At 38.9% G+C, this 27,632-nt stretch overlaps 1 protein-coding gene across 3 annotated transcripts in view; it reads left to right on the forward strand.

Annotated features, from left to right (window-relative positions):
• ATXN10 (ataxin 10) overlaps positions 1 to 27,632 on the forward strand; it is a 91,256-nt gene that overhangs the window by 27,077 nt on the left and 36,547 nt on the right. For 2 of the 3 annotated variants that reach the window (XM_068190456.1, XM_068190457.1), the window contains exons 6-9: positions 9,786 to 9,866; positions 16,479 to 16,644; positions 20,296 to 20,404; positions 22,169 to 22,338. In XM_068190456.1, coding sequence (XP_068046557.1) covers positions 9,786 to 9,866; positions 16,479 to 16,644; positions 20,296 to 20,404; positions 22,169 to 22,338 — 526 coding nt within the window. The remainder of the gene's footprint in view (positions 1 to 9,785; positions 9,867 to 16,478; positions 16,645 to 20,295; positions 20,405 to 22,168; positions 22,339 to 27,632) is intronic. The other variant, XM_068190458.1, reaches the window with a different exon arrangement.

A 27,632-nucleotide genomic window follows, 5' to 3' on the forward strand; every position in this document is an offset into this window, starting at 1 on the left:
GCATTCCAAGGGGAGAATAATTAATTGTTTGTTTTTATAGCATTCTCTTTAAGGTCGTGTTTAAATTCAAAATTTAATTAGGAAGAATTGTTGATGTTTTAGAAGCAGTATGGAAAGTCTCAACACAGACTTAAGATGATTGAATGAACAGTAAATGTCATTTTATGGATTGCTTTTGTACTGAAAAAAATGACCCAAAATTTGTTTGTGGCTGGGCTTTTTTAATGGCAAGGGCAATTTGCTTATGACATAAGTAGTTTTCAAAAAGCAAAATGTAAGTTTAGGGTCAGACAATGAGACTTCTTTTTCAAAAGTGACAGATTCCTTAGTTTTGTCATCTGCCAATAACACACGTGTAAAGTGTTGCTTTTCAGATAATTATTCTGATTATCCTTAATTTTTGAAATTTGTTTTTACTGAGATACCAAAGTCATAGTGGCAAATTTATGTTTTGAAGGTAAATGCAGAAAAATGCAGCATGAAAATATATGCTGAGGGATGCATTTCCCTGATCTCTGTACTGTGAAGTAGATTCAGTTGATATTTTGATGAAAATGTCTTGCCTCCACTGTGGATGTTTAATGTGGATAGGAAATGGTCTCTTTTCAGAGTAGTATCGAAATGAAAAAGGGGCAAACTAACACTGAAAATTTGCAGCTGTACTTCAGCTCTCACTGAAGTACATATACATCCCAGTAGGCTTGCTGAAAGGAATTTACATGGCTGTGGCATTTGCAGAGAGTGAATGTCCTGTTGGAAAGGTTTGGGTCTCTTATGCCACAGCTGGCAAAAGTGCACAGTAACCATTCTGTGGTATTATATGACTGGACTGAAATACAGATTATTCTTGGTGGTTATGCTCAATGCTTATTCACAAGTGACTTAAATTAAGATGTTCTTACCTAAAGTTAAAAGTACCACTTAATTCCTGCCTATCTTTTTGCCTCTGAGCTGGAGCATGTGATTTCGTGTTACAACAAATAAGAAGTGACTGCCACAGTGTGTTTATTCTTCCTATTGACTGGGCTTTCTTGCTGTCAGTTGCTGGTTTTGGATATTGGAACTCTTTATTTGAATAGCTAGTTAAGTTCTGGTCATAGGCAGAACTTCTGTTCATTATTTTGTTCCTTTTATTGTGCACTGAAATTTATGAAATTAATGTTCCTCTAAGGCAGTACCCAATACATTCCACAAGTAAACAACTGTGATGCTCAAACTATTTTTGCAGTTGCTGCTGTGAATTGTTAGATCGGAGAGAGGATATCTGGGATAAATACTTGGATTTAAGACCATTGACTGAAATGTAGTCTTTTCCATGGAGTGCTCTCTACTCCATTCAGCTAGCACATTTGGGTTCTCTATTCCTCACTCGTCACAGGAATGCAAGCACACCTTTCAGGTCTTTATTCTGATGAGCTGACAGTTCTTTCTCTGTTAATAATCCTGTATTTGTGTTTAGAGTCCAGTTTCCCACCTTCAAGTTGGAAGAGTCCTTAGGAAAAGTTCAGGAGGAACCTCCTTCCACTTGTGATGTCTTTTGCCTCTTCCGCAGCAGTTCTGTAGACACTTTGTATCCAAGGAAATCTGAACAAGTTCCTCAGAGCTTTTTTTTAGAGGCAGCAGTTGGTAGCAAAACTTTTGCTGTTCTTCCTCTGTCTGCCATAAACTCTTCTCCCAGTTAGAAAGAGCAGAGGAAGGGTCTTTAAAGGTTGGATGTAGCTTTCTGGAATTTTCCTGTCACCTTTGTCTACTTCTTGAGTCACAAGACCTTTGGTAGAAGGCTAAGATTTTGGGTCAGGAAAGAGGAAATATCTGAGGTGTTGACTCTGCTTCCTGAGAGGGGTGGGTCATGGGAAATAAGATCTCAGTTCAGAAACTTCTGATTCTAATCAGTGATGGAAAGCCAAGTCATTCACTTCCTAAGCAGTTTTTGAAACAGAGAAGAGCTGTTTTGCAGATCAGCATAGTGGAATTTCTAGACTAAGCACTGATGCAGTTTTAAAATGTTTTTACATTGACAACACAACAAAAAGTTGCCTTAGAACTTGAAAGAATTAGAGGTAACAGTGCTGTGATGCACATCTAAGTGTGTTTCTTGAGTGATACACATTCAGTTAAGTATTTTTGTGGCATGCTGCGAGCTAAGAAATAGTAAAGGAGGAAGTCAGTTTTCTAAGGAATGCCCTGGTCAAATTTGGTGTTCAGTTCTTCTGTGCTCATGTTTCTCCGGATCAGGTGGTCTGAAGGCTCATTTCATTAAGCTTGTGGTTACTTGTCAGCCTCAGACATACATCTGTCTCTGAAATCTGTGAAGCTGGAGAATGTAATGCACACATTTAATAAATATTCTAATGATTTAAGAATGGATGCATCCTTCTCTTTCTCTTTTAGAAGCTTGATCTTCTCCCCAGCTCCAGGATTATGTACATATTGCTGTCTTTGCCATTTTTAATGTTAGGTGCTGAATGGCATATTAAAGTAATATTAATTAACATATATTAAATGAAATATTTTTACATTGCCGCTAAACTTCTGTTCAGTACAGCTCCTGAGCTTGTGTCAGGCTAGCAGTCCTGTAATCTTGAATGCTGGGAGCTCATCTGAGGTCGCTGCTGCTGGTCTGACTCTCAGAAGCAATGGTCTGAGGAAGCAGATGGTGTATAACTCCAGCTGAAGTGCTTAAAAATATTGGTCTGACTGGCTTGTACCCCTTTGTAGCTGGGCTTGTGGAGAGTGCCCAGAGCTTCCTGCTTTGTAAAGTTGAAAGGTGTATGATATTACAGAATGTACTTCAAAGAGTAAGTCTTTGCAAAGACACTAACTCTGCAGAAACAAGTTTGCTTCCTTTCTTGGATCTTATTTCTGGCATACCCTAATTAACTGATCTTATCTCCTTGATCGTTCTTTGCCGTGCAGTTGTCTTCTAGAAAATATGCTGTGCTTTGCAAAGTGAGCTGCTGTCTCCTGAACTCTTACTGGTTTTTCTGTATCTTTTGGGTCTGCTTCTTCACCCCTCTCTTCCATCTTATATTTCTGTTCAAAGAGATGAGCATGGTTTTCAAGCCCTTGTGTGACAGTAATTTATTTTCTGTGTATCTTCCATCTTTCTGAACTGTTGATATAATGAGTTGAATATAAAGAATTTATTGTTATATAATTGAATATAAAGAATTGTAGAATGGTTTGGGTTGGAAGGGGCCTTAAAACTCATCCAGTTCCAACTCCCTGCCAATAAGGACAAGTAGAACCCAGCAGCATTCTACTCACTTGATAAGGATAGCAGAACAGAACAAGATTTTACTCTTATCAAATGAGAGCCAATGTAGCCTTGGAGAAACAGACAAAACAGAATTCATGCACAATGCAAGCAGGATGCCAGCTCAGCTCTGCAGGGCTGACAGAGTGGAAGTTAATGCAAAACAATGATGTTGCACTTATTCAAAAGTGGGGGTCAAGGAACAGCCACATAAAAATGACACTGGATGTTGAAGATAGACCCCAAAGAACCATATAAGGACTTCTAATAAGGGGTGTGACTGTGTCAAATAAAGTCAAGGAAGTGGAAGTAGCTCATGAATATGTAATCAGAGTGTGTGATAAAAGTTCTGTTCATCTAATGCTTGGGGCACTCAGTTGAAAGAGGGATCCCTCTGGGTCCCCAGCACTGCCATAAAGAATGCCGTGTTAGAAGGCTTCTATCGGGCCGATTTCAGTATCAATGCCATGGGCAGGGACACCTTCCACTATCCCAGGTTGCTTCAAGCTCTCTCCAGCCTGCCCTTGAACACTTCCAGGCATGGGGCAGCCACAGCTTCTCTGGGCACCCTGTTCCAGGGCCTCACTGCCCTCATAGGAGGAATTTCTTCCCTATATCTAATCTAAACTTACTCTCTGTCAGTTTATATCCATTCCTCCTTGTTTTATCACTGCAGTTCCTGATGAAAAGTCCCTCTCCAGCTTCCCTGTAACCCTTTCAGATACTGAAAAGCTATGTGAGGTCTCCACAAAACCCTTCTCTTGTTCAGGCTGAGCAACTCCAACTCTGTCATCCTGTCTCCATAACGGAAGTTCTTCAGTCCCTTTATCAACTTTGTGGCCTCCTCTGGACTCCCTCCAACAGTTTAAATGTGTTAATGTTTAAATAGCTTAAACACATAAGCAAACGTGCTCCATAAGCTTATTCTTGTGCTGGTGCTGCCTGCTTTCAACAGCCACTTCCTACCAAAGGATGCTGTCAGGACATTGGACATATCCATCCTTTAGGAAACAAAGCTGGAATATAACTGACTATAACTGTTCAATAACTGATATGTATTTTCTACTCTTTTTCTGGATGAATACTACCAAGACCTGAAGAGCCCTCTGTTACAAACTCCCATGCAGTTCCAAAGAAATGCTCTGTCTTTTCTTTTTTTTTTTTCTTTAATAGATTTTCCTAAACACATGCAGAGAGCCTTTGGCTCTGGAAGATTGTGAAGCCTTTCAAAAGTTGTTTCTCTGTGTTTCCACATACATCCATATTCACTCCCTCTTGATTTTGTGTTAATCAGTAGCAAAGTATGTCACCCAGTGTAGAAGGTGAAGTAATTTAGAAGAGAAACCAACAGAGAATGCCACATGAGATCAATTTTAGAATGTGAACCTGGAAAAAAATGTGTCTTTTAAAAATAATTAAGAAAAAATAATAAAAAATATATTGTAATTTATCATAACCAAGATCAATGTGTGTTCTAAAATCTGTTTATTTTAGAAAAACCTTGGTGGTTCCATTACAGATGAGAGTATAGCTTGTGTTACCATGTTTTCCAAGTGTGTGAATGGGGCAGTTCAGCCAGTATGGTTAGGAAAAACAGGTTGTATTTTTGATTCCTGAAGAGCAAAGTACAAAAATCCTCCATTTTAAAATAAGAGACATAATGTGCTTTTGGGCTTTCAGAAAAATGATACTAGGAGTGTGGTCAGCTGTTTGGCATTGAAGTAAGTTTTGCTGAACATCCACTTTCTCTTTTTGAAACCACAGCTCAGTGATTACTGTGAAGATTAGGATTTGGAGCTACCCGTCCCCAATTTTTTGCCTTTTGTCCTGGCTTATGGAAATGTGTGTGGACAGAAACTGGCACTCCTGTGGCAAGGAGTCTTGCCTATGGGGACAGATTTAAAGGCAAGGATATAACTCTTCAGTACTGCTCTTTTTGCTTAATTGGGGTGTACGGGGTGAAGTAATGTTTTTTTTTTTTTTCATTGGGCTGGCAACTCAGTTTCTTCTGTGGGACAGTTTAGGATGCCCTCCACTCCCTTCTTCTGTTCTCCAGAAAGTAATTATATTTTAATTCCAGGAAGGTTGAAGTTACATTGCAGGTTTTAAATAGTACCAACATTTGGAAAAGTTTCCTTAATTTTAGAGATCTGAGTAACTTCTACTTTCTGTTTGCAGTAGGAGTGAATTGGCGCAGATTTCCTCAATCTTTCAAAGCTCAGCCTCATACATTTAATTATCTTGTCACCTCTTTCTTCTTGTGTATATTGTGGAGAGGGGGGAGCAGGAAGTGCTATTAGCCATTGCTAATCATCTTCCATTTATTTCTTGGTAGCTTTTCAGAAAAAATATTATTTCAATTTTACATATAAGTTAGATTTAATCTCTGTTTAGTGCCTTTCAGATGTAGCTGTCAAAATCAGTGGGAGTGTCTTCTGAATCAGAGAAATACTGCACATAATTTGAATTTAGTCTTCTAGACCTCAGAGTTTGCTTGGTGGGGGCTATCATGGCCAGTAGGGAGGATGCTTTCACTGGGGGAATGCCTTTGGAAGATGGAAGGATATTGACTGTTGTGCTTGGTTCAGCACAGGAGAGGAGTATTATGATGTTTGATACTAGGACCAAGACTTCCATATGAAAATGTGTTTCTTGATTCTCCTTCTGAGCGAGAAGTGCTGGTATGGGAATGGGGTGAATTGCCTCTTTTCTAGTGATTTTATGACAGCACATGTTCCATTTGTAATTGAATAGCTTTATACTTGTAATTGTTTATTTAAATGGTTTTGGTAGTGTTCTTCTATTCTTGTGCAAGGATGAAATATGCTTATTCTAAAATATGTTCTGATTCCAAATAATTCCTCATGAGGCATATTGCTTTTTTAGCATTTAAAAAGGCTGGTGATGAGAGTTTGAAGGTTGGCTGAAAGTAGCTGAACATTCTTCTTTACTTTTCTTCAAAATGTGGATGATTTATTGCATTTGTTTGTTAAATTACAGTAAAAAGATAGATATAGATATAGAGTGGCATTATTGTAGGGGGATGAAAAATGCTTTTGGTTTTGAAATTGAAAAAGAAGGTTGCTGATCAAGTAGAGAGTTGCCATGTCTTATTCTTTGTACGTGGAAAACATGTGGGGTTGTCTTCCTCTTTTTCTGACACTGAGGAAATTGTTCCCTAAATTTGCTAATGGGATATAATCAACTTAATATGGAGCATGGCATTTGATGATGAAGTTGATTGCTTACACCCAGCTTTGATTGGAGCAAACTTAGTGGCCATCTGGAATGTACTGAGTGCAAATGCAGCTCATACCACTTTGTCTTGGCTGCTTCAGAACTTCAGTGTTTGGTACAATACAGCCCTTGTGCTGTTATAGAGTCTTTGAACATCTCCTGTATTTATCTACTATGGAAGCACTTGATTTTTTTAGGATTTTAGCCAAACAATTTTTAAAGAGTTGAGAAGATTGGCATATTTAACACTATTCATTTCTTACACTTGCATAGCAGCTTTAATTTTCATGATTTCCTTCACTAAATTACAGTGGTCTTCAGTTTATTCCTATGGTTCTGCTATTGGCCTCCAAAGAGAGTTTAAATCTCCTACCAAAGCCTTTTGTGTGCATTTGAAATGCCATGTTCAGTCAGTAATCCAAAACTGAATATCTTTTTATATTTCAGAATTGTGGATGATCTTACTTTTCCTTTTCTTTTCCCGTGCCACAAATGAAAAACAGGAGTGCTGAGAGGAATAAAGATAGTACATTGAATTTGCTGCATCCTTGCTTAGCTACCTCCAAAATTGCTAGGCATGGTGAAGGAGTTGGAAGTGCTTTACTCCACTGTTAGTTCTTCTGTTATCTCTTGGTGATGATGCTCATGCTCTGTTCTTCATGATACAGTAGTGCAGAAAGTGGCTAAGGTAAAAGGGACACTTAAATACAGAAGCAGATACTTCATAGTATAGCACACTGGTTTGGGTTGGAATGGACCTTAAAGCTCATCTCCTTCCACTCCCTGCCATGGGCAGGAACATGTTCCACTATCCCAGGTTGCTCCAAGCCCTCTTCATTTTGGCCTTGGATGCTTCCAGGGTTGGGACAGCCAGAGCTTTTTGTTTTCTGAGGTGTTGCATCATATCATGAAACCAGAAGGTAAGAATCAGAAATCTTAGTCTTAAAATATTCCAAGCTCCTCAAGCAGTAGAGGTCTAGTCTACAGAATGTGCAAAATGCATGTGAGGACATACAGGAGCACTGACCCAAGTAACAGCTGAACTATGGGCCTTCCACTTTGCAGTAGTGATCAGGAGCATGAACCTAATAGAAGCAGATCTATTTCTGTGATAATTATTGATCACTTTTTAATTATAGGACAAGTAGGCAAAAAGGTTTCCTCAACGTAGTCTTAAACATGAAAATTAGGTGTTAAATTATATAGCCCCAGTTGCAAAATAGAAAAATCGAGCTTTAGGCTGTCTCCTCAAATGCACTTTTTACTCTACTGCATCGTCATCTGAAATTTGTACATTCTTAGGCCAAGTTCTGTGTTCTGCACTGATCTGTGCTATTTTCTTCTGCAGCTCCACACAAAAGTTTGTGGTCCTACTTAAATCCATGGGACATGAAGTTGTTTGTGACGGTTCTGAAGGTTTAACTGTGGATGGCTGTGAGATGTTAGTTCAGGAACTGTGGAAGAGTTCCCCTTGACTGCCCTGCTGATGGCTCAACTTGGGTGTTACAGCTGATCTGTGCAGCTCAGTTGGATACATTCATGCTGCTGACTTTGGGCGAGTCTTCGTGTTTTTTGAAATTTGTATTGAAAAACTCTTACATCAATGCTACACTCCTCAGCATGCCAATTTTAAGTTGATGATTACACCTCTGCATATTTATTTATGAATAAATATGCAAATATCAGTAAAAAGAAGTGCAGTAGAAAATAGTTTTTCTTCCTCCTCCTCCTCTTAAAAATGTCAAGTTTTCAGTAACTGAATCAGATGCTGGCTAAGTCCATAGTTAGGATTAGAAATATAATATTAATCTTTTGGACCTCTTATTCTCCTGTTTGCCCAATTGGCATTGAGTACTTGTCCAAAAATACTTTGTTGCAGCTGAAAGGCTTTGTTGTGATCTTCTTACTAACTTTGTAATAGATTATGGCTATGCAAAATAAAGGCTGTCAGTAAAGGGAAAACTAGGGAGGAGGTGGAGGGAGTATTGAAATAGCTTGATTTTAATATTATTTTAGCTGTTCTTTCTCTGTAACTTCATCAGCTCACAGGATGCTCTGAGACTTAACTTGTAAGTATTGTAGCCTAGACAAGCTACTTTAAAAATGGATCATCTAGGTTGAGTGTACCTATGCACCATAAAAATCTGTGCTAGTGCACCCGAGGATGTGATTTGAAGAGCTAAATACTTTTACCTACTTATTTTTTTTTCCCATAACTGAGAGTATGAGTCTGGGTTGAAATTAAATGACTGTCACCTGCTATGGACTGCTGTGAATGGTACTTGGGAAAGCAAACAGTGAAAATACTGGCATTAGCACAAGGCCAAGGCTGACCATATTTTCCAGAGAAAGTATTAAGAAGAAAGAATGAGCCATTGCTAGTTTTGGATAGATTGTTTTTTAAAGAGATTATTTTTGGAGGAAGGTTGGTATCATAGATCCCTTGCAACATTTTGGTGAAGAGAAGGAGGGAACCAGTGGCCAGTTTGTCACCTTTTAGTCATTTGTTGGTCTTCTTGTATTCCAGACAGAAGCCCCGAATATGGTGTGAGAAAGGGAAGGGGGTGATAATTTATTACAGAATATACTTCACTGTATTTTGACTGGCAAGATTCTTGTGTTAAAGTTGGGGGTGTCTTGTGCAGGGCTAGGAGTTGAACTCGATGATCTTTGTGGATCCCTTCCAGAATATGAGACTCTGTGATTCTATATCTACTTGCCTTGTAAAGCAAGGACTTAGAATTGGTTCTCAGCTTAGAAATCTGTTACACAAGGAGAATATGTTTTTGAAATTGAGAAAAGTACTTTGCTGCCTTGCATCTGACAAAAAAGTTCCTATTTGCTTTGATGCTTTGTTAGATTTCCTTTTTTAAAGAAAAATCAATATATTATTTGGGCACTTTTTTTGACTGGGCTTACAGACAGTGTTGTGATGAATAGAAAAATAATTTTCAGGCTTGAACTTTGTCTTTTTGCTTAGATACATAAACCATTGAATGAGTGTTTCATTGTTTGAATTGTAGTATATATAGCTGGCCTAAGACTCCAGCCAGTTTTCCTTCAAGCATGTGAGTAAAAGAGTGCTGAACTGATAAGAAATGGTCATTGCTATGTTAGGGAAAAAACTGCAGGACAACATGCAATTATTTTATGCCAATTTGTATCTATTAGTGAGTAGGACCAAAAGCACAATACACGTTAAACTGCAAGTATAATTAATCACCACCATTTGGAGTAAATGTGGATACTGCTTTTATAGCTCCAATAAGACTTTCTTTTTCTTTTCCCTTAGGTTCCTGATTGTTACAGAACATTTGCTGAAATGTCCAGAGCTGGTAAAAGCCCTCTATGCCAAACTGAGCAGTCAAGAAAGGTAACCCTAAAACCAATGCGGCTTTTAGTATTTAGCATTCTGTATAGAGTATCCTGTTCACATGATTGAAAAACTGTGTGGTTTCATAGTTGGCACAAAATCTCTAAATACATGTTTCTATGTCAGTAATGGTTTTTAATTGGTTGGTTAACATTACAGCTTAGCCACAACTGGCAGTGATTTATGTAGGGTTGCAGAATCAAGGTTGGCGCCATTACTCTGTAAAGAAATACTTCACACACGAAAAAGGACAGTATTTCATGCCTGGGTCTTGATTTCATAAGAGCACCACACCCTGCAGAGTTTTACAGCTCGATTAGAAATGTCCTCAGCTCTTCATACTTCTGCTGTTATGTCTGGAAATTAAGAGGAAGGCTTTAAGAAAGATGTAAGTGTGTCTCATACTGGTTAACAGAACCTACAAAACATAGATGAGCAGATGCCTGTGATTACTTAGTCTTTAATGTTTCCACTGTTGAAAAGCTTCAATAAACCTTCACCTTAAAAAAGCATTGACAGCTTCCTTCAGTTGTTTGAATAAATGTGTGCTGAATTGATGGGAAATTACCACTGCTATAATGGAAAAGTGCTCATTGCTTTAATAGAGAATTGAGGAAGATTAAAAAAGATATTTTATTAGGACAATCAAATTTGGGAAACACTGCTAGAATTCTACAGCTCCTCCAACTGCTTGCAGATTTTGTGGTCTTATTTATGTGTTTAATGCGCCTATATTGTTCTGCATCCACCCAGGGAAGCTGCAAATTCCTCTCTAGTTTTTGCAGGTGAAAGACAAAGCACTAAATTAAACAGTACCTTTGTGGTTTTTTCTGTGTTTTGTGTTGTTTCCAGTGTTACCACAGATCAGGGTTCAGGTACTGATTGGAGATTACAAGAAAACTGAAAGGGTATCAGACAAAGAACATGCAATAGGTTTGAAATGTAAATAAAATACCATTACTGTATAGGGATGGGATGGGAATGGTAAGGAGGGAAATACTGTTTTCCTCCACATTTCTGGATGACCAAATGGGAACAAATCTGAGCTGTGTGCTTAGTGTACCAGGAGGTAGGTGCTGTGCAACTGTTTTAAGTGAATGAGCTGGATCGAATTGTTATGGGGAATATAATGAATGGCAGTTTGCATATTTTCATAATGCCTTTGAGGATAGTGCGAGCTGGTTAGGGTGTTCAGTTGTACTGAAAAGTAGGTGTAACCAGTTTCTGGAAAGGTCTCAGCATAGTACAGATGGTCATTGGATTCCTCACCTCAAAGGCTTTTGGTGTAGGCATGACATAGATGATCACAGGGGATCACCAGTTACAGCATATCTGCTGAATTTATTATTAATCCCAAGAGTTCTGTCAGTCAACTCCATTAAGTTTTTCAATGACATAATCACAGTACAGTGTGTTATGAATTGGACACTGCTTAATTTCCTGACAAACATATGGAAGTGCTGTGAAATAATCTTTTTGCATCCAAGCTGTAGAAGAATACACTGCCTTGGCATCTTCCTAGGTAGAGTTAGAGTATTTAAGAATGCATTCTTTTGAAATACATGAGGAGACAAATCCAATTCAGATAAAAACATTTTGACTGTCATGAACTGGAGAAAAAAGTAGCGATAAACCCCAAAGCATAGAGAATTCATTGTTTCAAAATCAGATGAGGAGTCTTTACCGCAAGCATTGTTGTGTTGGGTGTCCTGTGAGGCTGACCGAGTCCTAGAAATGAAGAATGGTATTGATGTGTCTGGGGAAGGCAGCTGGAGCTCATGAATATATGGTAGCCCTCAGTTATAGTATCTCTGTCATGCACAGTAAATACAGGTAGTTTAAATGTGTTTGCTAAAATTTAAGTTAGCTGTGCTGAGGAAGTTTGTGAATATGCCCATTAGTGGTGACTCCCAAAGCTTGCAGTTGTCTGGGATGCCCACAGTGTACATGGCTATGCAACCACAGTTATTTGCACTATTCACAGTATTTGCACTATTCAAAGTATTTCCTGCTGTTGAAATCCAGTGCATTTGTGTTGCTGTGGCCATGGTGCCTGCCTCAAGGCAGTTCTTGTACAAGTGGATTAGCAATTTGAATTTTCAGTTAAAATAAAATTTCTGCCTTCTGGACAATTTTCTCTTTCATTTCCTAACAAATTTAATGTGTTGCATGTCTGAGTGTGAAAATGGCCTGAAATAAATCCTGTGTTAATGTGATCAGGTTTTTAGTGTTATTCTGGCCTGGAGAAGTGCATGGTGTTGTGACAATGCCTGCTCGTTCTCTGGAAGGGATTATTGTAGAAGGGTATGGCTATTGAGGTAAAAGAGTGTAGATTCTTGAATTCTTTGCCAGATTTGAGATTTTCCTGCACGTGTGTGCAGGTATTTGGCTGAAGTATTTAGAAAAATCCTGGTTTGTGTTCATCCAAGTTAGCCTTGAGCATGGACACACTAAGTTCATACCTTGCTTAATTATAAAATCTTCAAAAATGATTGTCCCTTCCAAGAAGGGGTTTTGCTTTAATTAACGGCATGAAAAAGTGCAGCTGAATAGCTTCATGTGTTTTTAAGATGCTCAAGTACTTGCATCTCTAGGTTTGATTTTAGTGTTGTCAGGTGAAGTGTCCTGAGTGAAGGATGCAGCCTTTGATGGAATTGCCTGCCAGGAAATGGACACTCAAGTCCTGTAAGCAGCATCACTTCTTGATAATGCTCAGCTACAGGGCTGCCACTGTCAGTGCTTGGAATGCTTTTGTTTCTGGCAATGCTCACAGACATAGAGTAGCTGAACTACAGTTGCTCACAAATTTACCAGTTTTCATTTAATATCATGCTTGCAAGTATCATTTGAAGATGAAAGGGAAAGTTTTGAGGAAGGGCCTAATTTGTCTCATGGAACTATTGCTGTCAGGGAAGTGTTTCAGGAAGGAGAAGCCTAAATCACAGAGGAAGAATGTCCCAAGTGTCTGGCCCTTGCTAAGAGGTTATAAACAAAGCACATTTGATGCAAATATTGTTTGATGCTAAGAAAATCAATATAATTTTTCGCTGTTAGTTTTAGGCTTAGTGAGGCAGCATTTTATTGTGTAGTAATGAGCTTCCAGATTTAAATTGCATTTGAATTCTGTTGTTTATTTGCAAGCTACAGGAAACAGAAGTTTGTTTTACTGATGACTGCCGATACCTTATAGTGGCTGTTCTAAGTTTATGCCAGTTTAGTCAGCTTCAGGAAGAACTGGTTTATATTTGGCTAGGGGAAAAAAGACTGCAAGAGATTCACAAAAAGTCTCCCTCAGTAGTGCTTAAAGAAAAGGAATATGACATGGCTTGATTATTTCCAAATGTAAGTATAATTGTAAATATAATACACAAAATTAGATTTGAGATACTGAACTGAGTGTTGCAAAAATTCAGCTGGTACTGGCAATTGTCATATTTGTTGTATTTAGCTGCAGGCAAGCAAGTAGGAGGAAATGCTGTCATTTGAATGGCTGAACAGTTGTGAGATCATTTATAAGAAATGGGCAAATTGCATTGTCTGGGAGAACTAACTTGGAAAAATTAGAGTGAATCTCGAAAGAAAACTGAAAGAAACAATAGAAAAAAGGAGTGTAAGGGAACTTGCACCAGAACAAAGCACTGCACTTTCAGGAAACTACTGACTGAATGGCAAGACTTGCTTGAAATTCAGGGAAAGATGGGCATGTCCTCAAAGACTGTGCCTGGAAGAACACTCAGGAAAATGGTTTGACTTGAATGTCTAAAGAGATCAGAAGACTTAAAAAGAAATTACATTACAGATGTTGAAAAGGCATCCATTCATACTGCAAGGGGAATAGTAGTGCAAAAAAATTTCCCCATTTGCAACCATTTAATCTATTTAATGGGGTTTATGGAAGTGTGGTGATTCTCCAGCTTGTTTACAAAAGGATTTCTTGTCAGTTTTAAACATTTATTATTTGGATTATTGGTGCAAGAAGCGCTGACTAGAATCCTGTCAAGCAGGAGATAGTATTTGTTTTGGGTTTGCATGGTCTGGTTTTGGTAGCAGGGGGATTACAGGGGTGGTTTCTGTGAGAAACTTCCTCCATGTCTGGCAGAGCCAATCCCTGGTAGTTCCAAAGATGGACATGCCACTGGTCAAGGCTGGGACAATTAGAAGTGGTGGTAAAGCCTCTGTGATAATATATTTAAGAAGAAAGGAAAAAATAAGTTTATGCACAGTTGTAATTGCAGCTAGAGAAGAGTGGGGTGACAATATGTGAGACAAACAACTCTGCAGAAACCAAGGTCAGTGAAGAAGCAGGGGAGGAGGTGTTCCAGGCACTGGAGCTGGGATTCCTCTGCAGCCCATGGCACAGGGCATGGTGAGGCAGCTGTGCCCCTGCAGCCCATGGAGATCCATGGGGGATGCAAAGATCCACCTGCAGCCTGTGGAGGAGACCCCTGCCAGAGCAGGGGGATGCCTGAGAGGAGGCTGTGACCCTGTGGGAGGCCTGTGGAAGGAGGGGCCCGTGCTGGAACAGCCTGTCCCTGAAAGACCTACCCATGGTAGGGTGATCCATGCTGCAGCAGTTTGATGGGAAGCGTTGCCCATGGGATAGACTCACACTGCAGCAGTTCACAGGGATCTGTTGCCTGTGAGATGGATCCATGCTGGAGAAGTTCCTGGAGAACTGTCTCCCATGGGAGAGACCCCATGGTGCAGCAGGGGAGCGACTCCTTTCCTTGAGTAGCAGGAAAAACAGTGGGTGATGAACTGAGCATAACCCCCATTGCCTGTCCCACTTCACCATTGGGGTGGGTGATAGAGCTGGGAAGGAGGGAGTGGGAGGAAGGTGTTTTTAAGGTTTTATTTTACTTCTCATTATTCCACTCTGATTTTGATAATAATAAATTTAAATGAAATCTCCAATTTCGAGACTGTTTTGCCCATAACAGTGTTTGATAAGTGATTTCTCATGGCCCTTATCTAAACCCATGAACCCTTTGTGAAGTTTTCTCCTATCCAGCTGATGGGGGGAGGAGAGGGGAAGGAAGTGAGAGAGTGGCTTTGGTAGGTGCCTGGCTTCTGGCCAGGGTCAACCCACTGAAGTACTGGAATAATTCCTTCGTTCATAAAGTCTATGACTAGCCTGTGTTCTTAGCTGAGCATATGCTTGAAAGATTCTAAACTTGGTGAAAACTGACATGTCAAGTCTAGCCCTGTGTCAAGGGCAACTGATAGATCTATGGGCTTGGGGTTTTGTATGGGATGCCAAATGGGAAAGCCTTTGGTCAGTGCAGAGTGTTGGGGAGCTGTACTCTGGTTGTTTGGAGATGGGCAGGGTGCACCTGGCTGTAACCTGCATGAAAAACAGACCATGAGAAGAGCCCCTGAGAGAGGCTGCTCCAGCCTCCTGCCCCGAGACTGCCCTTTGCCATGTGTGCCAGCAGCACTTCTGTGCTGCTGTGTTGAAAAAGCTTTTTGTGCTCCTTCAGATAATAGTTTAATGCAGCTGTATTAAAGACACTGAGAATTGAGTTTAGCGAGGACTAAGTAGCTGTTTTGTGATTAATAGAGGTGGCTTCTTGGAGGTTAATAAAGCAGTGACTGAGCTTTTTCCACAGAAAAAGACCTTTCTCTTCCTCTTCTGACAACCTGCTTGGTAAATTTAAAAGAAAAATCATTTGAGCTATTCCACATGTTTAAATGTCAGTTGTTCCATCTGAATTTCAAATATTTCACTGGAAGAAAATCCTGAGCTGGGTTTTGAATTCATTCAATAAACAGTGTTCCTACAGTTTGAGGGAAAGACAGTGAGACTTCACCAGTCCCTGTGTGCTGGACTGGAGCAGGGACCTGTAGGAGAGCATCTGCCATGTCCCAAGTCCTGCTTCCACAAAATGCTTCTAGTTTGCCCTGACAACATGAAAGGACATTGGAAGTAAAATAACATTAAAGCTGTTAAAATCCCAACCCAAATAGGTTTCATACAGCAGCTTCATTATGTACCTCGTTACTTGCCAAATTAATACACTGAATATCTCTGACTGGTACATGAGTGATTAACTTGGATTTGCTTAGTCTCTGTAGTAAAAATTATAAAATGACTGTAAAGAACAGAGTGTACGTATCAATTTTTATTTTCCTTGTTTGGTCTCAGAATTGGTTTGGGGTTGTGGGGTAGAGTTATTGACGGACTGTGAGCAAGGCGAGGGCTGGGAAACCTGTATTTTTCAAACAGAAACTGTCAAATAGCCTGTGCTTATTTTGCTATGCTTAACAGCTTGTAAGAACTGCTTTGCTGGAAATTTTAGATATAGGGAATATGCAATCTCAGTAATGTTTTGTTAGGGCATAGGAAAATAAAAATTGAAATAGACTTGAAAAAAATATTGACTGTCTGGCCAGATTGTATTAATTGAGTGAATAATTAAATTAATCCTGTACAGAAAAAAAACCACAGCAGACAGAAACTGATTGCCAGTATTCATGAAGCTTGTTAATTTTTAAAAATCCTCTCTATTACTGACATGACAATTGTTTTTATCATTTTTAACTACTGCTTATTCTGTTGATAATTGTACGTGGCTCAATGAATCTGACTAACAAATTGTTTTCTTTCTCCAGAGTTACTTTGTTAGAGCTGATGATGGTGAAAGTAAGTGACAAGAACTCAGTTAGCAGTGAAGAAATGAATGTGTTAGTGAGACATGCTGACTTCCTTGCAGACTGTTTCCAAGAGAAATGTGGAGCTGTGCTTAAGTTCACTGCTGTGGCAGACATGGAAGATGAGGTATGACCGATAACCATTTAAGTATTAGAATTTGATGTGATAAATCCTCATTGTCACTTTTGCCCAGGGGGACACACATAACAGTTTCTTTTCCAGTTTACCTTGGGAAAGCAGTGGCAGAGCACACAGTAGAGTCTGTAGAACAGCAGGCAACTTCTGCTTTTAATTTGAGGATGGCAAAGGATATTGTACATTAAAATAAGTCTACTCCATTATTAAATATTTCAAAATCTAAAAAATGTTCAAGTTATTACATATTTGGATATTTTATTATTTTAATAAGGATCACTTCTGTAATTTATTTGAGTCGTCAGTTGTAATTCATTCAAATTTAGAAGGGTGTGTAGTGACAGGACAAGGGGGAATGGCTTCACACTGATGGAGAGTAAAGACAGATTAGATATTAGGAAGAAATCCTTCTCTGTGAGGGTGGTGAGGCCCTGGCACAGGTTGCTTAGAGAAGCTGTGGCTATCCCATCCCTGGAAGTGCCCAAGGCCTGGCTGGACAGGGCTTGGAGCTACCTGAGATAGTGGAAGGTGTCCCTGCCAAAGGCAGGGGGTGGAACAGGATGGGCTTTAAGGTCCCTTCCAAATTAGACCATGACCTGAGATGAGCTCAGTTGGTCAGAGCATGGTGCTGATAACACCAAGCTTGTGGGTTTGATCTCTGTATGGGCCATTCACCTAAGAGATGGACTTGATGATCCTTGTGGCTACCTTTCAGTTCAGAATATTTTGTGAATCTATGATGACCTATGATTCAAATAGGAACCAAAACAAAAATATTTATTCTGTTCATAGATGGGAAGCAATAATATACATGTAGTCAGAATAATTTCATTCTTAATGCAAAACTAATATGCAATAGTTTCACTTCTAGAAACTCTAGAGAAGTATAATAAATAATTATCAAAATAAAAAAAAAAACATTTATCTTAAATGCTTTTATATGATAATGTTAAAAAGTGTTGGACTTGCTTGTTGGTTTTTTTTTTTTTTTTAATAGACACAAGAATTTTAAAAGTAAGTTTGAGACGTGTTGTGAAAAAATACCATAAATCACTTTATGGGGAGGTGGTAGTCAGATGTGTTAAAAAAACCAAAACACAAACCAACAAGCACACAATCTCTTCTTATCTGTCCAAGAAACACAGCCTCCCCCACTGCCTCAGCTGTTCAGTCTCAGTTACGTCAGATAACTTAATTGACTACTTCTGGAAAGGGTACTAACTTGGCAGTGAGAGGACATACATTGAGACAATTCCATCTTTACTTCTTTTTCCTGCCTTCCTTTTTTGTTTTTTTATCCTTTGTGGTTACTTTCCAAACAATTTTCTGTGGTTTCAGTTAATAGAAAAAAACTTTGTTTGCACACCAGAAGAAGGTCTCTGTCCAACCAGAAGGTGCTGGGACAGCAGTATTGTGAATATTACTGCATAACTTGCCCTGCTTGACACTGACTTCTTATTCTTCTCTCACATAAACAAGATGTATAAGTTGAGTATCACTGGTGGGAAAATGGGGCTCATTGAATAAACAGAAAATATAAGTCCTAATAGATGAATAAATGGAGGGCAGTATGTGTGCATGCATGTCTTTGTATACATTTGTTCACAACATATGCTTGCCGTGGGAAAAGAGAAATGCCAGTCTAAATTCATAAAATAGTTTCTTTTCTTACAAGAAATTTTAAAGAAGTTCACCATTTTCACCTCATTTGTATAAGTATTATTAGGTTTTTTGTAGCAGTTGAATTTAACTGCAAAAAATGTGATTGTGCATGTAGAGTCTGTCATTAAAAATGCTTTAGGCAACATCTGTCATACTCAGCTTTGCCTGGCCTTTTCTGTGGCCTACAAGCCAAGTGCCTTTCTCAGGCCATGTCTGTAGTAGTAAGCTGCCTTAGACTCCAGAACTCTGAGGCCACATTTAAAAACTTTTGGGAACAGTCCTTGGACTGGCTTTACTCCCAGAATGTTGTCTGGGTGTCCCATCCACTGTTTAATTTGTTATGTGTAGACACTGCTTTGTATCTTAAGGAGCTTGTATCTTGCATCTTAAACCCATGAGAAGCTAATCATATGCTTTTGCAGTGCTCAAACCAATGTTTAAAATAGCTTTTCCAATCAAAGCCTGATTTGAGCATCAGTTTGCTTGCACTAACTTTCAACCATACTTGTAAAATAAAACCCTTCCATGGACTGAGTTCATCTCTTTATAAGGAACATCTTTTCTGTGTCTTTCTCTAAATATGTTTATTTAAAAAGTCTTCAGTTATTTCCTTATTTACTTTTCAGATTTTATCCGTATCAAGATGTCTGTCAGAGGTCAAACTATTTTGGGTTTTGAAATTCAAAAGGAAGTATTTTCCTTTACTGCCTTTCTTTTGTACAGGTGAAGGTCAGAAAAAACCCAATTTGGAAAGTCAGCAGCAGGGAAGGAACATTTTTTTTGAACTTAGCAAACTTCAAGGATACATGAAAATTCGGGAGTTCTTTTATGGTTTTTAAATAATCTGTTTCTCTTAAAAACTAAAAAGCTGGTTACTGTATCTGAAATGCAGTTGGGGTATTACTACTTTGTAACAGGATAATGGCTGATGTATTTAGAGTCTGCCTTTGTGCTGATGAAAGCAGTTTATTGAATTATTTAGGGCAAGACTTGCACTTCCCTACACCTGTATGGGTCAAAAATGAAAATACAGTTTTAGTACCTGGACCCTATAGCAACTCAGTGTTCTCAATGAGCAACAAATGAATATAATTGTACTACTTAATTACTGAACACTGTTGTTGATGATTTGAATAACATTATATGGATCTAAAATACTACACTGTTGGTAAGTAAACTTTTTTTTTTTTTCCTGGACCAGACAAGGCAGTAATAGTTACTGTGACCAATGTCTGAGCCTCTTCATGGCTACTTGCAGTTTATGTAACACTCCTGGAGTAGGATCCTCTTGCAGTCACAGCCTGGCTTTTGAGCAATACATGGTGTTCCAAATTCTGTCATGTGCTCTTAAGGTATTTTCTGTAAGTTCTGGATTGTCATTATAAGCAGGACCAACATATTCCATGAGAAAAAATATTTCCCTGGCTGAATAAATAATATGCAAATGAAATTGTGTCTCATACCTAACCAAAATGCTGTTTCTCTGATCGCAATCCTATTTACCCAAGAATAATGTAAATTCTCACAGCCAAAGTTTGTTTGACCACAGAACTTTACAGAATTCCTGCGGATAACAAACTGGTGTCTTGCAGGCGGTGTTTGTGTCTTTAAAGTGGAACACTCAGACTGAATAAACTCAAAGAAAACATTTATACAGAAATAATTTTCTCAGCTAGTAATTTTCTGTTTTTCTGCTTTTGGAAGCTACTGTGTTTTTGTTAAAATTTTATCCCTTATGGCTCTGTTTTGGTTTCCCCTTGATTTTTCAGGCAGATATAACACTAACTGCAGAAAAGAAATTATTGCAATCTAATACGTTATTGTTATTTTATAATTTTATATAAATTTATTCTTGGCAGTTTGGAAGACCTGCACAGAACCTGAGGAGCTGAGAGTTCCTGTCCTCTGTTTACATTTCTGGGTTTATGTTTTTATGCTAAGCTTCATAAGCCATTTTCAGAAATGCAGTTTTCATTCCAGGAAGCACTGGTGACAATTCGTCTTCTGGATGTGCTTTGTGAAATGACCTCAGACAATGGCCAGCTGGAACATCTGCAGGCATTCCCTGGTTTGCTTGAAACAGCTGTAGGTGAGTGAACAGCCACAGGGCTTAACTGTTGGTGCTCAGTGAATGAAAACAAGTTTTTCATAACTGGTGGTAATTATAATTCTGACCTTTGAATAAGATAAATAAATAGAAGAAGGAGGTAATCTGCATTTCCAAATATTTGATTTGTTCCTGGAAGTTTTCTGCTTCTCTACTTTCTCTCTTGGCCTGTGTTGCCCAACAGAGCCTTGATTCAAGTGTCAGCAATGTTCCTTTCTTAGGGAAAGTGTTGCAAGGGACAGCTGCTTCCTACATTCTTCCACTGGCTGATCACATAGAAGAGTTTCTTCAAGAAGTAGAAAAAGAACTTCTCCTCCATGCCTGTTCCCTTCTGTTTCCCAAATTTCTGAAATTTAAGTGCAGTTTGAATGTTATTAACCAAATCCAGTGACTTTTAAAGGTCGGCTTTAAAGAAGCTAAGAAACAGCAAGGGAAGGACTGTACACTATAAAGTATTGTACTATAAAGAAAATTATGCCAAGATATTCTAGAGATGCTCAGGGGAGGAAGGAGGGGTGATACATAACATGACCTGTGCTTTTTTACATCTTAGCACTTTGAGACTGAGGTATGCTACCATTTTGTGAGCAAATTGTAAAAGTTTGTGTATTTTTGAGACAAATAGTTAAAAAAAATTTAAAAGGTTGAAACAGCTCTTAGTGGTGACTTTTTTGAGATGTTTGGAGGGTTCTTATTGTAAAAAAGCCCAAACAAGCAAATAAAAAACCAAATAAAGTACCTCCAACAAAAACAAAATAAAAACTTAAAAAGCAATCAAACCTCTATTTTTGGTGATGGGTTCTTAGATTTATGGCTTACAGTAAGATGACTAACAGCAGGATTTATTTTGTGCATGTGTGTGTTAAGGAAACTTAAAGTTGATTAGAGGGATAGAGCAGCTCTGCTGTGAGGAGAGGCTGAGACAGTTGGTATTGTTGAACCTGGAGAAGAGAAGCTTCAGGGACACCTAATTGTGGCCTTCCAGTACCTGAAGGGAGCCTATGGGAAAGGTAGAGGGTTGCTATTGACAAGGGCCTGTTGTGACAGAACAAGGGGAATGGCTTCAAACTGCTAGAGAGTGGGGTTATGTTGTGAGGGTAGTCAGACCCTGGCACAGGTTGTCCAGAGAAGCTGTGGCTGCCCCATCCCTGGAAGTGCCCAAGGCCAGACTGGACAGGGCTTGGAGCAGCCTAGTATAGTGGAAGGTGTCCCTGACCATGGCAGATGAGATAAGATGATATTTTAAAGTCCTTTCTAATCCAGACTGTTCGGTACTTCTGTGTCCTTGAAAATTCTCATCATGTTACAGTGACAGGAACAGGCTGAAGAAAAGAGGAAAAAGTGATTCTGTGGTTAGTATGTATTACTGTGACAAAATCAAACTACAGGAAGTTGTCTAAAAATCTTGGTTTTAACACAATATATTTATGGTGCTGGAATTCTCAACAGCCTACAAATTCTAATTCTTTAGGTGGAGATGGATAGCAGCAGCCTTCAGCCTTCATATGTGAACTATGTAAGGGTGTAAAAAGTACTCAAATATGCCTTCTGACATTGGCTGGTCTTTTATGGTTGGTTATATCAGCCCAAATCACACAATGAGATAAACTTTCAAAGTTCTTTGACATGATGTTGCATATCAGAAATTATGTTGCTTAGTGTTGAACTCATCAATTAATAATAAAGGGCACTCTGTGCCAAGTGAGACCAATTTTCTCATGGTAATGTTCAAAATGTTTTCTCTAGATACCCTGAGATTAACTCACCTTGCTGGGAAACAGGCTGTAAATATTTTCACTGCCACACATTCTGTGACAGGGCAGGAGGAAATTTCACATCCAGCTGTTGGTTTCAAATCTCATCTCATTCGTTTGATTGGAAATTTGTGTTACAAGAATAAGGAAAACCAAGACAAGGTGAGCTTTTGCATTTTTCTGGCAGAACTCTGATATGTAGAGAGATGCCTGACTATAAGGTAACTGAAATATGTTGTTGGTCTAGAAATGTATTTGTAAATTGTAGAATTGATTGTATAAAGGAGGCTTTTTTTTTGATGCCTATGAATTGCTATCACAATTATGCTGACTTTTTAATAACAATGTTATATTTGCCTGCCTAGCTTTTGTTTCAGCCCCGTAGAATGCAAACAAATGCCTAGTTCCTTTGTGGTTTTCACTTTTGCACTCTTTGAAAAGTCTCAAATTAAATTTCAACTTCACTTTGAAGGCCAATGGATGTGATTTGTTGCATTAACTTAATTTTAAATCTTTGAATTAGTCTAATGTTTTTTCTCCCTTTTTCATTGTACTTTAAAAATGGAGGTCTGCCTTTATCAAATTACTTGAAACCCTTTATCTTATAATTCCTATATAGAAAATCAGTTTTGTTTCCACAGTGGGGAAAAAGAGGAAACAGCAGCAAGCTTTAAATGTGTTTTTTTTTGTTTGTTTGTTTGTTTGTTTTTGGTTTTTTTGTGGTTTTTTTTGTTTGGTTTTGTTTTTTTGTTTTTTTGGTTTTTTTTTTTTTTTGAGTGATAAAAGATGTGATTTTCCTCCAGGATTTGTTGGACTATCTTAGTTTCAGCAAGAAAAACACTTCCAAAGTGTCTTTGTCTGACAAATTCTAGTAATGCGATTCTCTGGATGGGTATATATAGGAATAATTTTCCACTTCCTCATTCATATTAAGAGTATGTAATCAAAGCTTTTACTATGTCTGGAAAATATTATTTACACTATTAGTCACTCTTGCTTAGCTGTGTCTCTGACCCATTATGATGTAATATGTGTTTGTGGAAGTGAAATACATTTTTGTGGTATACCTAAAGATAGTGGAGGGGAGGGGGTTGATTTCATTTTGAAAGGGTTGATTTACAGCTTCTTGTCCTTTTTGCCGGGATTTTCAAAGGCCCTTGGAGCAATTAAGCATGCAGGCTTAATGTTTTCAGTGGAAGTTGGATATTAAGGGGCTATAACTGCCTGAAAATATTATTGCCTTATGCTGTCTTAAAAAATATTTAGATTCTGGTTTGTGATATCATGGTACATTACTTAAGTGCCATTGAAACTTCAGAAATGCCAATTGTATCATATCCTGTCAGCACCTTCAGTTTATTTCATATATTTAAATTGGTTCAAATACATGCACTTGCCATTTGTAAGGCAGTTTTTATACATATTCACCACAAATGCTTGTGAGGACGGGACAAGCAGCTGCTATCGTTGCACAGACAAGAGTTCTGAGATGAGTTAACTGTTCAAAGTGGTGCATGGCTCAGACGTAGAACTGAGTTCCCACCTCTCTTCAGACTTGTATCTCACAATATAGGTCTGATTAAGTATCCTTTGCTGGATTTACGCAGATTTTATTGTCTGTATTCAATCAAAAGCAATGTAAAAAGGATAGATTGTGGGGTTTGTGTAACAAGCCAAGTGAGCAGTGCGTGTGAGAGACCTTGGACTTTATGAGTGCCTGTTGCTCTCCTGTGACTTACAGTGGGAGCTGTAGGCGTGGGCTGGGGAAGCAGTTTTCTCTCAGGACAGCTTGGATGGGTGCCTTGGAGGAGAGGGCTGCATGGCAGGAAAAGCCTGGCAACAGCCTTAGCAAAGGCTCTCCAGCAGCACTCCTAGAATTCAGGCTCTTGAATGAACTGAGGTTTTCATACTTGTTTTCTCTAATGTTTTTCCAAAATTTTCAATCCCAGTAGAGCTCTTTCTCCAGTAACAATGGTAATGAATTAGTAAATGGAGTAATAGTACAGTGCTAATAATAAATAATTAAAAAAATATAGGCCCTATATTTATAATAGGGCCTATGTATATGGGGAGAATATATAATTGAAGAGAAGGTTGTGTGGAAACCTCATAGCAGACTACAGGGAAGTCAGGGAGGAGCTCTTTATCAGGAACTGTAGTGACAGAGACAGGTCAAGGGGCAATGGCTTCAAACTGACAGCGAGTAGGTTTAGATGAGAAATTAGTAAGAAATTCTTGGCTGTGAGGATGGTGAGGCCCTGACACAGGTTGCCCAGAGAAGTTGTGAATGCTTCATCCCTGGAAGTGTCGAAGGCCAGCCTGGGTGGGGCTTGGAGTGACCTGGTCTAGTGGAAGATGTCCCTGCCCATGGCAGGGGGCTTGGAACATCATTGTCATCTCAAAGGTCTATTCCAACCCAGGCAACTCTTTGATTTTATTCTGTAAATCTGTAATGCAGCCTTAGTGCTTGATGATGGTTTGCCTGACTTGTTCTGGAAACAAAAGCAGTCCCCAAAGACCTGGGGTTTGAACAGTGACTTGAGGCAAGCTCACCATGGAACAGAGTTGGACCACTGTGTCCAGGAGCTCTTTCCTGACACCCAGACTACTTGCCTGCTTGGGTGTGGGTCCTGCAGTGCATGTCTCCAAATTCAGTGGGGCAGGTCGACTGCACGGGGTGTTGGTAACAGAGCTAAAGCTACAGACTGTCTGGAGAGGGACGATAATCTCTCTGCAAAGGCTGCTTTTCCACATCTCTGTTCATGGTCTCCACCTGCTATAACATCAATAAATGCAGGGGTTTAGTGCACTGGTTTATTGGCAGTGGGGAAAAATCTTGCAATGTTTTGGAACAGAGAGATACCCTACTAGCGCTTTATTGCTTCTTCGCTTTCGGTTTAAAATGAGTCTTTGCTTTTAGAATGCATTCTTTAGCTTGTACTCTGTTAGCATTAGGAATGCATTCTTTAATTCCTTTTTTCCTCATAATTTAATTCCACTGTTGTGATAGGTTCTTAAGATTCAAGGGAGTGGGCAGACCTGAAAGCAGTTACTAGCATGGGTCTTGCCAGGCTTGATGCCCATTTGCATGTTTTGCAAGGCTGGATGAGTTGGTATTCTTAAGATAAAACATTCCCTTTGGAGTGACCCATGTTGGGTCCATTCATGTCCTGAGTTGCACTAGCTCTTGAACAGAAGAGAACCACAAACAAAAGTGCTGTACTTGGGACGCCAAGGGATGAGCTCGTTCTGTGTCAGTTCTGCCAGGAGCCTGTGAGGGATGTGCAGTTCCATTCTTTTTTCTTTCTGCGTAGGGGGAAGAGCTGTCAAGAGATACTGTCATACATGTGGGCCAGTCCTCTGGCTTGTGTTGTGTTCCATCTCCTTTACAAAGATGCATTGTATGTTTTTATTAAATACTTTGGAAGGAAGGAGGTGGGTTCTCAGGCTGAGCAAGGGGTGGAGGTTTTGGCTGGTAGGTGATGGATGACGCTATCAGATGGAAAAAGTGAAAATTCTTCCATACTCGTATTACCTTGTTAGACTTGCCTTCTAAACACCCCACTTTTATCATCCAGACAGAATTGATACTGGTTTCTTGGGGGACAGCTTTAGATATTTTCCACTCACACTTTCAGAGCTATGACAGGATGGATTCATTCAGCTCACTCTGCTGCTTTAGTATAGAACTGTTTAATAAAGAGTAAAACTTATAAAAGAAACCTAATGAATGAGTTACAGAGGATATCGTTCTTTATTGTAGAAATGAAATTAATACAAAATAGGTCATAGAAGTTAATCTGCACCCTTGTTTCTGTGTTCCTTTACAAGAATCATATACATAGAAGGGAAGATGACTGATCTCTGCCTTATTGTGACACCTAGCACTGCTCTGCACAATCTCATTTCCTGTCCCTAAAGCTGCCAAGGACATTTTAGGTACTATGTATGCTGATGAACTCAATCATAGCATCCTAATCTTTGAATCTGTTTCTTTGGTAAAGCTGTTCAGTTGTTCATATAGGGGGAAAATTAAATATGTAGTTGCCTGTGGTACTGGCACCTTCTTACCTAGGTAGAATCACTGTAATGAGATGAACAATTTATGAGGGATAATTTTTTTCATGTGCCTGTATTTATTTGAAATGGTAGCAGTGCTTTCTCTAATGTTGTAATGCTGTTTTTTATCAATGCAGAGATGAAAAAAGGAAGCCTTCTGGGAGGAAAGGGAAAAGAAAAAACTTCTACTGTTAAAATTAATCTTAATAAAAGTAGCAAGTAAAACATCTGGATATTATTTAGTGTATCTAAATTTGCTTGGATTTATATGTATATATAGATCTCTAAGCCAAATTGTTTTATATGACACTGGCTTCCTAATTTGGAGACTGTTCTGCCTGAAAATATGAACAAGATTTGACTTGTTTGGAATTCAGTTTTTAATTTCTTTTTTTTTCTTGGGGGCAAGCTGTGCAACAAATCCACTTAGTTAGCAAAAGGTGCCAACATCCATAGACCAAACTGTGATCACCCAGATCCTCAAGTTCATCTTCTTGCTGTAGTGATTATAAAATAGAAAAGCTCATATTAAAGACATGTGCTTTGTTTTTGCAGAGTCACAGAATAGTTTGGGTTGCAAGGGATTTTAAAGACCATCTTGTTTAACACCCTGCCATGGGCAGGGACACCTTCCACTATCCCAAGGTGCTCCAATGCCTGTCCAGCCTGGCCTTGGAGACTTCCAGAGATGGGGCAGCCACAACTTTTCTGGGTAACCTGTGCTAGGGCCTCTCCCTGCTTCACAGAGAAGAAGAATGTCTTCATAATACCTCATCTAAACTTTTAGCCTCTTTCAGTTTGAAGCCATTCCCCCTTGACCTTTCACTACACTAAGTTATTTAACAAATGGTTCTTTCTCACCTACAGTTTTTAGAAAAACTCCATGAGCTTATCTGTTCTTCAGGATTAATGTAACTTTTTAAAAATAATTACATTCTGGCATAGGAGAATTTCAAATTACTTGCAGTGAAGATCATTCCACATTTAACTGCATATGCTCTTCAGAGGTGGTGGGGAGAGAACTAAACCTATTGGATTTCTTAAGTCAAAACTTGCATCATTGTGATTATCTTTTCCTAATGTTAAACAGAAGGCTAAAATGAAAGAAAGATTCTTGGTTTACAGTTGAACAAAAGAGGGAGCCTTTTGGACCTAGATGCTCTGAAGTGGAGCTCCTGCACACCTACCAAAAATTCTGCATGTTTCCACTGGTTGGGTAGGGCTGTTCTTGTGTAGCTCTCTGTATGTTTTAACTCTTTGCTAGCTAAGGACAAAACATTCAGGGTATTGCAAGAGCTCTGTAATTGGTATAGCACTGTGGAAGTCAGCAGGAAAGCTGAAAATGGACCTTCTGACAGAAGTCCTTTTAAAAGCTGGGGTTTTGCTGTGGAGATGGG

This window comes from Anomalospiza imberbis, chromosome 5, assembly GCF_031753505.1.
Source record: "Anomalospiza imberbis isolate Cuckoo-Finch-1a 21T00152 chromosome 5, ASM3175350v1, whole genome shotgun sequence".
NCBI classification, from domain to species: Eukaryota; Metazoa; Chordata; class Aves; order Passeriformes; family Viduidae; genus Anomalospiza; species Anomalospiza imberbis.